Source organism: Tasmannia lanceolata, unplaced genomic scaffold, assembly GCF_043159265.1.
Source record: "Tasmannia lanceolata isolate RefF3 unplaced genomic scaffold, GAP_Taslan_0.1 ptg000005l, whole genome shotgun sequence".
Lineage (NCBI taxonomy): Eukaryota > Viridiplantae > Streptophyta > Magnoliopsida > Canellales > Winteraceae > Tasmannia > Tasmannia lanceolata.
Window position 1 is genome coordinate 15,905,427 of NW_027518682.1, and position 13,299 is coordinate 15,918,725.

Sequence of the window (13,299 nt, forward strand, 5' to 3'; positions counted from 1 at the left end):
TCTCCTAATTCCTAAAAACCCTCTCTTTCCCGATTTATCTCTACACTACAATGCTGCTCTCAAAACCCTAAAACACCTCTGTTTTTTCATCTTCTCTTTTCTCTCTTTCTAAGTGACAATGAAAATCCACCTCCGGTTTAGGGTTTTAGCCCTTCTCTTAGCAGTTTCTTTCACTTATTTTCTCCCGGCGGCGAGATGTGAGACCGATTCCGGCGACATTTCGGCAATGCTTTCTCTGTCAAAGAACCTGAACGGAGAGAAAAAACTCGGATGGACTGACTCAGACCCGTGCAAATGGCTACTCGTCACGTGCTCGGAAAACCGAATCTCAGCCGTCCAAATCGGAAACAAGCAACTCATTGGAAATCTCCCACCGGACATTATAAACCTAACCTCTCTAACTCGGTTGGAACTTCAAAACAACCAACTCACCGGTCCGATTCCCAAACTCAGTGGGTTGACTCAGTTGCAGATCCTCCTCCTCAACAACAACAGCTTCTCCTCAATCCCGCCGGATCTTTTCTCCGGTCTATCGGAGCTCCAAGCTGTTGCTTTAGACGAAAACCCCTTTTCTGCCTGGGAAATACCAGATAGCTTGAAGGATGCTTTTACCCTAGTAAACTTCTCAGCTAATTCCGCGAATATTACTGGTAAAATCCCTGATTTCTTCGGAGATTTCGCGAGTTTGAATCACTTGGTTTTGTCTTACAATAACCTAGAAGGCGAATTACCAGCTAAATTTGCAGGATCGTCCATTCAATCCCTCTGGTTAAATAATCAGCAAGGAAATAAGCTCTATGGAACCATCCAAGTTATTCAGAACATGACTAGTTTGGTTCAGCTTTGGTTACACGTCAACGCCTTCTCAGGGCCTTTGCCGGATTTCTCTGGATTGAAATCTCTGCAGGATTTGATGATCCGCGATAATCGATTAACTGGTATTGTTCCTGTTTCTTTGATTTCCCTTCCTTCTTTGAAGTCTTTAGCTTTGAAGAATAATCTACTTCAAGGGCGAATGCCTGTGTTTGGGAGTTCAATAAAAATGGATGTTAATCAGACGAGTAATAGGTTCTGTTTGTCGAAACCCGGTGATTGTGATTCTCATGTCAATGCATTGCTTTTGGTTGCGAAATCGTTGAATTATCCTGATAAGCTTGCAGATAGTTGGAGAGGTAATGATCCTTGTTTGAATTGGTTGGGGATCACTTGTAATGCTGCTGGGAATATTACTGTAATTAACTTTCAAAAGAAGGGATTTTCGGGTGTTATTTCTCCTGATTTTTATCTACTTGGATCGTTGAAGAAACTGATGCTTTCTGATAATAATCTCATTGGTTCGATCCCACCGGAGATCACAAAGCTTACGGATCTTGAAATACTAGATGTTAGCAACAATTTACTTTCTGGGGAAGTCCCTGTTTTTCATTCCAATGTTACTGTTCTGACATTTGGGAATCGATTTGGGAAGGATACTGGCAGCCCTCCTTCATCTCGGGGCAGCCCTTCTTCACCTCCGGGTAGCCCTTCTGGTGGCTCAGGCACGAGTAATCAAACAGGCAATAGCGGCAAAAAAACTTCTACTACATGGATACGTACTGTGGGTTCTGTAGTAGGTGGTGTCACTTCGATTCTCTTAGGGGTGGGAGCGTGGTTTTACTGCTGCAAGAGAAAACAACACCGATTTGGTAGAGTACAGGGTTCAAATACAATAGAGATCCACCCTCAGCATTCCGGGTCCGACCCAGGAGGAGTGAAGATCACAGTCACAGGCTCAAGCTTAAATGGGACCGTGAGTGATACCTTCAGCCAGACAAGCAGCGGGCCGAGCGACATGCAACTAGTTGATGCTGGGAATATGGTGATCTCAATTCAAGTACTGAGGACCATGACTAACAATTTCAGCGAAAAGAATATATTGGGCCGTGGAGGGTTCGGGACTGTTTACAAAGGTGAATTGCAGGACGGGACGAAGGTTGCAGTGAAGAGGATGGAATCTGGTGTAATCAGCGGAAAGGGATTGAAAGAATTCACGTCAGAGATAGCGGTTCTTACCAAGGTCCGACATAGGCATTTGGTGGCACTTCTTGGGTATTGTCTGGACGGTAATGAGAGGCTTCTTGTATACGAATACATGCCTCAAGGAACTCTTGGAGACCATCTTTTCAACTGGAAAGAACTAGGGCTGAAGTCATTGGAATGGAAGAAGAGATTGAGTATTGCTTTGGATGTCGCAAGGGGAGTTGAATATCTGCATAGCTTGGCTCGTGAGAGCTTTATTCACCGCGACCTCAAACCCACTAACATTCTCCTTGGAGATGATATAAAGGCTAAGGTTGCTGATTTTGGCCTTGTTCGTCATGCACCCGATGGAAAATGTTCAATTGAAACAAGACTGGCTGGAACTTTTGGGTATCTTGCACCAGAGTATGCTGGTAAGTGTCTTTGCTTCACTCTATCTCTTTAAAGTTCATAGAAATATTATAATGTTTGTTTGTGGTTAGTCTTGTTCATAATCCTTCAATAAGCTTCTAAAACTTGCAATGGGGATCAATTGAGTACAGTCATGCCTTAAGAAATCCAAAATATAAAATGTCTATAGATTTAGAGCATCATTGGATGCCACCAAAATTGGTCCTTGCTAGGAAACAAGTTTATTTTTATTTGAACTTATTTGCAAACAGGACGTTAATGCCTCTTTACAAGCCATTAGCCATATCTTCCTAAAAGTTTTATAAAAATTATTTACAAATAATTATATTTGATTCCAAAACCATTTGCATATAAGATTTTACAGAAACATTTTTTAAGAGGTATTCAGCTCAGGCCTCTTTGGATACCATCAAAATTGGTCCTGATTTGCAAATAAGATTGTTTTAAATTACTCTTGCTTGTTAATGGCTTTTAGTGTCACTTCGAAGCCACTAATTAAGATAGATATAAAAGTGTTTTTTTTTAATGGCTGATAGATATAAAACTATTATGACCATTAGCTGCATATAAAACCTATATGCAAATAAAACCATATGTATATATTCAAATAATTTCAGGGGTATTTAATGAGGCTTCTAAAAATCTAGTTCTAGACAAAGTAGGCAAGCACTTACCAATCCTTGAAAAAAAAGCCCGAAACAACTGGAGCCACAGTTATAAATACCATTTCGGTGGGCATTTCGTTTTGCTCATGGAAATTGAATGTGCTGTTTCTTCCTCCATTTCAGTGTTCCATTCCGAAAAAGGCACTACGACTGGTGAATTTTTTTTTAAAAAGAATTGTTATAATAAAAATTAAGAAATATAAAATATTTAAAATTAAACATTGTTATATCAATTAAATTTAACAAAAAGAGACATTTTATGACTGAAAACACTTACTGTTGGCCAAAAATTTATTTATGGGCCAGGTAATATCAAATTTAGCACAAATCATCAATTAAACACATCATCCATCATACCGAATGCAAACTATAAATACTACAAATATAAATTATGTTTGAAATTGTTCAAAACTCTCATCTCCTATGAGCTTTGTAAGTTGGATCATCATACAAAATTAGATTGTACTCAATTGAACAGGCTTTAGATTTAATTAAAAAAGAAAAGTACAACATAATTCTCCCTAAAACAAGGCTAATAAAAACCTAAATTATGGTATCTTTTACGAATAGACCACTTAGACGAATGCAAAGACTGCACTTCTTAGTGCAGAATGCGTTGGAATGAAATATTGCTTAAAATATTTGAGGAAAAAAACTTTTCTTAAAGCTTTGGGTAGGATTTGGTGACAAAATGGGTTTTGAAAAAGTAAAGAAATGAGGGTATTTGATGTGCTTTAACTCTCTCATTCGTTTGTGAGGGTGAAAGACATCAAATACGTTTCAAAGTTCAAACAACTATAAAACGGCTACTAGATAAGGCTAAATGAGAAAAAGTGAAAAAAAAAAAAAAAAAAAAAAAATTTCTAAACTGGTGTCTGGAATTTTTCAGATTTTATGATCTGTTTTCTTTGGAACAAGGCCTTTTACCCTGTTTCATCCGGTCCGAACAAAACAAATCGGAACTAGATGAAACAGAATAAAATCCTGGCTGAAATGTTTTGTTTTGTTCCTTCGTAACGTTTTGCATAACAGTAAGATACATTTTGTCCGGTCCTAACAAAACAGAACGGAATCCATAGGCACAATATTAGTATAATTGAACATTACTATGACTTTTTCTAATATTGCTTTTGGAGCAGACTTTAAAATCAACCATATATAAGAGAATTATTAAGATACAAAATGCCAACGTTTGTGGTCGAATGTCAAACCTTCTTTTCATTAAGTATTTATTTGGTTGATAGAATTAGTCATTTTTTTCTTGAAATGGTGAGATTTTATTAGAAAGGCACGATCATGACAGACAATTGTGAGAACATAGAGTACACGAAAAAGAGAAAAAGACAAACCGAAAAAAATCCATTTGGGTCAGGGGTCCAATTATATGGTCAGGGCATTAGGTGACAGTAGCATGCATAAAGGCGGGGTAAAAGGATTGAAAGGGTGGCAATCTCCACTCTTTTAGATCACTCCTAAGTTTAAGTGTCCATACCACTCCCCCATCCACCCTCATCTCCAAATAGTCACACACCCTTGCCCCCTCGTATGTTGCTAGAAGGTAAAGGCTCGGGAATGCATGGCATAACAAGGACTCTTCTAACCAAAGATCTACCCAAAACCTCCCCTCCCCTCCCCACTCTAAATCTCACCCATGGGTCATACAAAGATCTAGACATGCAAATGGACTTCCATGCACCCGAGCCTTTTCCTATAGATGGGAACCCCCACCCAAAACCCTTCCCATATTTGTCCCCAATTATTTTGTTCCTCAACTTTAGATTCCCAATGCCAAGCCTACCATCTTTCTTTGGCCTGCACACTTTCTACCATTTCATCGAGTGTTTTAGCTTCCTATTGCTTTCTTCGCCTTCCCATAGGAAGTCTCTCTGCAACTTTTCCATTCTCTTTGCCTCTTTGCTTGGAATTTTATAAAGTGACATGAAATACACTGGGAAGTTTGATAATGCTTCCTTGATCAGGGTAATTCTGCCTCGAAAGGATACATATCTTTTCTTCCAAGCCGCAAGCTTCCTTTCCATCCTTTCAATCACCAGTCCCATAAGGCTGCGTTTGGAACTCCATATCCTAGTTGTAGTCCAAGATAAGAGATCAGCAATTCCACCTCTTTGCACCTAAGATGTGATAGTACCCATCAAAACCATTCAATGTTCATCTGATGGCTGTCAAAATGTCCAATAGTAGCAACATCTTTTTTTGAGTTGATAATTTCGTACAACTTATAAAGACCATGCCTTCATATGTTATAAACATGCACGGATGCCGCCCCCTCCTGCTCATTATGTATAGGCCATTTGATATAAATCATTGTACCTCACTGTCCTTAGATTTATTTTGGAGATCAGCAATTCCACCTCTTCTCCTCTACCTTGGGCATATTAATACCTTCTATTGAGCTTTTGGAGAAATTAATTCTTAGCCCAGACATCAACTCAAACCAAGTAAAGATACTTTTAGTGCTCCTTAGGACTTTCTTCTCCAAAAATATGCGGGTATCATTTGCGAACCGAAGATGAGAGATTTGTTGTCTACTCCGGCTTGTTTTTTCCTTCAACTTTTGATAAGTGTAGGCTCAAGGCCTCGGTTACCATCATGAAGAGGTAAGGGGATATAGGGTCCCCGTGTTGCGAACCTCTTGAGCTGCCGAAGAAGCCCACAGGGGTTCCATTTACCAGAATAGAAAAAAGAAGTCGTGGAGATACATTTCTTGATCCAGCCCCTCCAGGTTTTGATAAAACCCATCTTCTCTTGGATTAACTCTAGAAAGGCCCAATCCACATGGTCATATGCTTTTTCCATGTCGATTTTGCAGAGAAGACCACCCCGCCCCCCCCCACAAAAAAAAAAAAAATCTCTTCTACTAGAATCAAGGACCTTGTTAGCAGTAAGAATGCCATCTAGAATCAGTCTTCCATCAACAAAATCCCCTTGCAAGCAAGGAGTATCATGTCTAAAACCCATCAACAAAAGCTCCCACTATTTTGTAGATGCTGTGAATGAGACTAATAGGTTGGAGATCCTTCAACTCGTTAGCTCCTTCCTTCTTTGGTATAAGGGTGATGAATGTGGTATTGATTTCCTTTCTTAGTCTACCTCTTTGGTGGAATTCCTTCACAAGAGCCATAATGTTTTGTTTAATAAGTAGGGTTCAATGGAAACGCCATAGACAAAAAGTCAAGATCATACAAGATTTTCAGGGTTTGTCACTTTGTGTGACTTACCTACAGGCGAAGTTGACCCAAGAGCTTGTATAGGAGATTCATAAGTACAAAATACCCAAATATTCTACCCCCCAGTCCTTATTTAAAATCCCAATCGTGATCCGAGTGCAATAGTTTCACCTAACACGGAAATTGTACAATTTCCTCATAACAAAACACATGTATGTTGCGGTCGAGGGCACTATCTCTTATCTCCCTCCCCTCTCTCACACACTCAGGGTTGAACTTGTCTAGTGGCCATTCGGGCCCTATTGTGATTGTAGAAATTGCTCAATTTTGACATGACAAATACCTGTATTTGATGTTCAAGGGCGCTATCCACTCTCTCTCCCTTTATTCTCCCAAACACCCGGGGTTACCTTTTTCAGGGGCCATTAAGGTCTCCATTGTGATTGAAGAAATTATATGATTTCTGCATGACAAAAATACCCATATTTTGTGTTTGAGTGTGCTATCCCCCACACACTTGCATGGTTTTAAATTTCCACCGAAACCAAAACAAAATGATCGAAATGTTTTCATTTCCATCCGTGCTGGAATTTTCATCTCTATCACTGTGTATTACACTACTACGTTTATATAAATTACATGCGAAATGTGGTGCATGTATTGTGTATAATTATTTATATGAATTGCATGTGCTTATTCTAGCATTTCATGAAATTTCATCTTTAAGTTCTATCATTTGCACATGTTTCCATATGTTTTTGTGATTTCACAAGATTTTCACCGAAATTTTCAACCAAAACTGAAATGTTTCCGTTTCCATGGCGACCAAAACTGAAATTTCAAAACTTGCACACTTTGGGTGACCTTTTTTTGGGGCATTTGGGCTCATTGTGATTGCTGGAGGTCATAGGAACATACATGAGATAGAATTCGAGGCATAACCATTAAAATAATTTACTTCAATAAGTTTGTAGAGTAAAGAATTCCCCACAATGACTACAACCTAGACTGGGCATGGCATTGGAACTGGGACAGGGAGTAGTTGGGTAAGATCTGCCCACAATTTTCATGATTGCTGGATGCCCATGAGTATGAGCAAATCTTCATTTTCACTTGTAATTTTTTTGCTCTTCATCTGCACTTGTAATTTTTTGCTATGATTCATGAATTTCTGAATATATGTTTCTGTGTATGCAACTGATGCCCCTAGCACATGTTAACGAAACAATGCATGGGGAGAGTAGAATCCAATTCAGGCACTAACATGACCCTATGGTGTTTGTTAACCATGTTGATGGACAGTAACTGGGCGCGTGACAACAAAATCCGATGTATTCAGCTTCGGTGTGATTCTGATGGAGCTGATAACAGGTCGAAGAGCACTCGACGAGAGCCAACCAGATGAGAGTGTCCATTTAGTGACATGGTTTCGAAGGATGCAGATTAACAAAGAGACCTTTGAGAAGGCAATCGACCCCACCATAGACATCATCGAAGAAACACTAAGCAGCATCAACAAGGTTGCGGAGCTTGCAGGGCACTGCTGTGCTAGGGAGCCCTCTCAGAGGCCCGACATGGGTCACTCTGTCAATGTCCTTTCATCGCTCGTGGATGTGTGGAAGCCCACGGATCCTGACTCAGAGGACATCTATGGGATAGACCTGGATATGACCCTACCTCAAGCCCTCAAGAAGTGGCAGGCATTCGAGGACAACAGTGCAACTTCATCGTTCGTTGGAAGCACAAACAACACCCAAACCAGCATACCTACCCGACCGTCTGGATTTGCTGATTCCTTCACTTCAGCCGATGGGAGGTGAGAATCGAGAAAGTTTCATGAAAGGTTTGTTTCAAATCCTTCTTTCTCTGTTTTTGTCTTGTTTGATTTATAGTTAGTAAGGCCGCCTTCTCTCTTCTGTTCTCTGTGGATGTATGCTTGTTTTGATATTTGTATTGGTACTCTTTTTAGCTTTATTTTTGTTTCTTGGGGTTTTGGAAATAGTAAATAGATCATGGTAAAATGTTGTCTTGCATGGTGGTGTGACTAGTTCTTGCTCTTTTCGTTTTTGAATCTGATTTTCAACAGGTTTTTTTAGTGTTATAAACTTGGATCAAAATTACCATTCAAAAAAAAGAAAAAGTTGGATCAAAATTGAAAATTCAATGACATAATACTAGATTGGGAGTGCAGTTCCCTATGGCACCCCAGGAAATTGAGCTTTAAGCATCCTAATTCCTTAATGCAACTGATATTCCCACTACCATGTTTTGATAATGAGACGAACCCACCTTGTCTTTTATTATTTAAGCAGCTGTCCGAAGCTATGATAAGGGTGTGTTTTGATTGCCCAAATCATGGGTTGGAATTGACTTATTCCAATTCTATCCGGTTCTGGCATTTGATTAAAAAAATGAATGGTGGAGAGGGAAGAGGAAATCACACCGGAGCAGAATTAATGAAGAAATGCAAATATCTCTTTTTGCGTCAAGAGGTTGTATTTTGATTTTGCCTGGGGAATGAAATTTTTACTACAACTGTTTGAATTATTATTTTTTTCAATTGTTTTTGTCGTATTCTATTTGTAAGGGAGCTAAAGTAGCAATTTGAAAATGATGCCTATTCTGATTCTTACTTCACGACCAGGTAGGGCTTTTGTTCCCTTTTCCAACTGGGTACAAGACCGACTAATTGTGATGCCCACAGATTAACACAGTTGGGAATCAGTCGTAATAGCTTGGAGATTCTTTATTTTCTAGCTACTTGTCTCTTTCTTTTTTTTCTTTTTTTCTTTTATTGACCATCTCGGTCCTCGGGTTCTCCCATATTTTCTCTTTAATATAATCAACAATTTTCAAAAAAATAAAATAAAAATAAAAATTGTATTTAAGAATCTCATGCTACTTCGCCCCACCCCTCCAACCATCTGAAATGCAACTAAGAGGATGACGTGTTCAACGTGTACGTGCCGATTACACGGACTTACCAATTCTTTTGTTAGGTCAGTCTTTTAGGGCCCACCAAGCGGAGACTCGTGGGTCCTCAATGTCATTAACATTCCTGGTTCCCACTTGCTTTGGTCCTTTTATGTTTTTATCTCGCCTCAATTGAAGCATCTGCTGGTCCACATTCGTCATTTGGTGGGCCCCACCGTGGATGAAATAAGGGTGTTGGAGACTTACATTTAGGCGTGACAAAATTGGCCGAACCGAGTTTCGGTGGTTTGGTTAGACCAATCCGATTCAAATCTAGGTTCGGTTTCGGTTCGGTAGAACCAAACCGATTCAAATTTCGGTTCGGTTCAGTTTGGGGGCGAAACCGAACCATTGCCACCCCTACTTACATTGATGAACTAGTCTTTCCCTGCCAAGGGGCTGTTCACTACCCGTATAGAAATTCTTGGATAGGCTGGTCCTAGGATTGGCTATCCTGTTTGGATATCACTAGTTTTGTTGTAATAATATATTATCCAAGAACATTGGTCCAAGTAAACAGATGATATAAAGTCTATCAAAGCCAAGGATTACATAAACTCACACTGGCTATCCCAAATGTTTATGTCAATAGTAAACTGTGATCAGATAGTTACATCATTCAATCAATTCAAAATCTAGGGTATCAGCTCTATCATCTACAGTGTGGCATGTTCAACAAACGGTCCAGATCTCATATACATGGCTCATGCACAGTTGTTATAATAACCATCTTTTTTATTGGACGGTCAGGATCATCCCTTATGGGTTATTTGGGTCTGGTCTTGAAGGAGTCTGAATGGATGTGGGGTGATTCTCTTCACAGCAGAGGTTTTGATTTCCCTTTTCTTTTTTAGTCTTTATTCGGAGCAGATGGAGGGCAGATGAAGCTTGGATTTATTCTTTCAACACCGCGACCAACATTAGTTGTACAACCCTGCCTATGTAGCCACGATGGTCAGAATTCCACACATCAATTTCTACGTGTGAAAAGAAGCTGAGGGAGGTAATAAGAAACTAAGACGTTAGAGATGAAATGAAAGTGATTGTGGCAAGCACTTGCAAAGCTTCTAAACTTGGTTGAGTACTTATTGCTGGGTAGAAATCCCACATTTTCTCTATACAAAGAATCTTTTTCACACCCATTGGAGCGTTGCATGTATGAAATGGGACACCCCTTTGGTATTTTATTCTACCAAGGTCAATGTCAGTTTCCTTCAAGATATTGGATGAATCGTTTAAATGTATTATGCTTCCACCAAGCTGACAACGACACAAAATGTTTGTGACCAAACAAAAATGAGTTGTAATCCATTTTGAGGACCTCCGTGAGCATATCCTACAAAGGTGTTGTATGTGTTGTTTAAGGTTCGAGCATGCATCACTGAAGGATAGTGTGTAGGGGTGCAACTTGGGTCGGGCTCAACCCGATGGGTTCAACCGATTTTGGCTCGGGTTGGGTTGGGTTGGGTTAGGGTAGGGAAAAGCCAACCCGATTTAATTTCAGGTTGGGTTAGTGTTGTGGCCTTGCCGACCCGAACCCGACCTTTGTCCTCTAAAGTTTTCATGATTTTCTTAGGATTATATTTTTTTTTCCATGTATTTTTCTATTTAGCCCAAGATGAACCCAAACAAGAGCCGAACCCAACATGACTCAACGCAAACCCAACCCGACCTGATTTGGAGGCGGGTTGGGTTAGGGTTGGCCTCAACACATCCCAACCCAACCCAACCCAAGTTGCACCTCTAAGTGTGTGCCTAGTTCTTTTGAATAAGTGGAGAATGATGCGTGGCGTGAAACAAGTTTCATATTTCTTAAACATTTATTTTTGTCATTTTATTTGTAGCCTAATTTTCAGGCATCAAATCTTGCTTGTTTGACTTGATTTGGGTCTCATTAGAAAGGTTTTTTAATTACCTATCTAACGAGCCCAAAATCACACAATTTGGACTTAATTTGAGGAAGTTATAGGCAATTTAAGGATGAAGTGCATATATATATATATATATATATATATATATATATATATTATGGGATATCTATTTTTAAGGATATTTTAGCCATGTTTTTAATTTTTATTTAAGTTACTTTAGATGAACGACTCGGATTAGTTGCTTAGACCTTAAGGCTCTGTTCACTTCTTTTCCCCGGAAAGGAAAGGAAAGGATTTCGTTTTCCTTTCCTTTTCAGGTGACATGGCAGAAGGAAAAGTAATCCAGGGAAACTGTCAAGGAAAAGGCTTCGTTTTCCTTGGAAAATCTCTTTCTGATATATTTAATCGGAAACCAAATCTCAAGCAACAAGGAAAAAGTCAATTTCCACGTCATTTTCAGCTTTTAAATAAGAAATTCTACATCTGATAATATTTTTCCCTGGAAAAGAAGTGAACACAGAAATTCTGTCTTGTCACGGTCTTGTCAGGGAAAAAAAATGTTGTTTTCCAGGAAAAACAACACCACGGAAAAGAAGTGAACAGAGAGTTAGCTCTTAGGGTTTCTTTTCTTATAAATAAATATTTTGAAAGCTTTTTTTTTATTAGTATTTTGAAAGTATTGTAAGGGACTTCTTTGATTATTGAATGAAATTTTGCCTTTGAGTTTTCAAGTTCTTTGAGAACTTTTGAGTATTTTCCAATTTCGCTATGAGAAACTCAACTTCGATGGGAACAAAGTAAATGCCTAAAAATTAGGATACAGATAAATTGACGAAAATAAAAATTTAGGAATATGAAACTTGTTTCACGCCACACGTTCTTGATTGTTTTCGTCCGTATGAAAAACCTCAAATCATATGACATCTAGGAGTTGTCATCCAGACCTACATTTTTTAATCCGATAATGTTTATTCAAGATCATGTCTATAAACTTCTAGGGCAGCAAGCATGTTATTTCATGGCGGTGCATCTATATTTATCTATATTTAAAGGATACCTTATTTATAATGCTCAGACGATAAGCTTCCAACGACGAGAATTAATTCATTTTCAAGATAATGTGAGTTGCTTACCACATTATTTTTAGTGCAGGTATCTAAGAAATTCACTCTCAGGTATATTATATTGTTTATAGCATTAGCAGATGACAAATTATCCGGTGTAATAGTGTGGCTTAGTGATCCAAACCATTTAACTGTTGGGCCCTGCAATTGATGGGTCATAAACCACAATCTCTAGAGCATCAGGCAATCCCACTACTCTAATTTGTAGAGTTTCTTGTTCTACCAGTTCTTAAATTTCTTTGCCTTCCAGCTTAGAATGGCTCATGTATTGTGAGGCAAACAAAATGAAAGGCTAACTGCAATATTAATGGGTCTCACCTTTGATTGATTCAGCCCGTCCATTTTATAGCCCTAGCTTTGGACCTCCAATTTCTAGAAAGTATAGATCAATCAAGTCTAATATCCAAAATTTTCAATTTTCTGACCATCCATGTTCAGTGGCAAGTTATTATTGTATGATTAGTTTATTGTTACACTATAAGTGATACAAAGGAATACTTATAAAATGGACGGCTAGGATCAATCAATGGTGTGACCCGCCAATGAGATCCAAAGGAAAAGCTATCAAATGGACATCTCAGATCAATCGAAGGTGGGACCCGCCATTCTGTAATTTGATCTGGATCTCATTTCTTCATTGGATTGGTGGCCCCACTAAAAGGAGTACAGATACACACCAGATCAAAATGTATTATAATATAATGCATGTCCGAGTAAACAGAAATACAAGAGCATATAATGTAGATATGTGTCCAAGTAGGAGCTACCGGTAAAGCGCGTTAGGTTTGCCTAGACCCGTATTAAAAAATTTAGAGAGGTGAAAAAGAAGACCGGCCATAGGCATAGGAGGACGGAGTGAGCGACCCGCTCAAATACGCAGGTCTTTCCACCGACTTTAGTGGCTCATTCTTTGGTCAACCCGTCAGACATTCAAACACACGTACTGGCTCTCCTTGTTAAAACTTAAAAATTTCCCCCTCCCCCTCATCATGCACCCTTCCCCTCCGGAAGTTTACACGTTCAAATTTTCAACGGTCAAATATTCAAA

The 13,299-nt window shown here is 39.0% G+C and overlaps 1 protein-coding gene across 1 annotated transcript; it reads left to right on the forward strand.

Moving 5' to 3' along the window:
* Positions 1-8,316, forward strand: LOC143877689 (receptor protein kinase TMK1-like). The gene is made up of 2 exons (XM_077379882.1): positions 1-2,432; positions 7,586-8,316. Exons 1-2 carry the CDS (start codon positions 119-121, stop codon positions 8,101-8,103), a joined length of 2,832 nt encoding a protein of 943 aa, XP_077235997.1. The 5' UTR covers positions 1-118; the 3' UTR covers positions 8,104-8,316.
* The last annotated feature ends 4,983 nt before the right edge of the window (positions 8,317-13,299 follow it).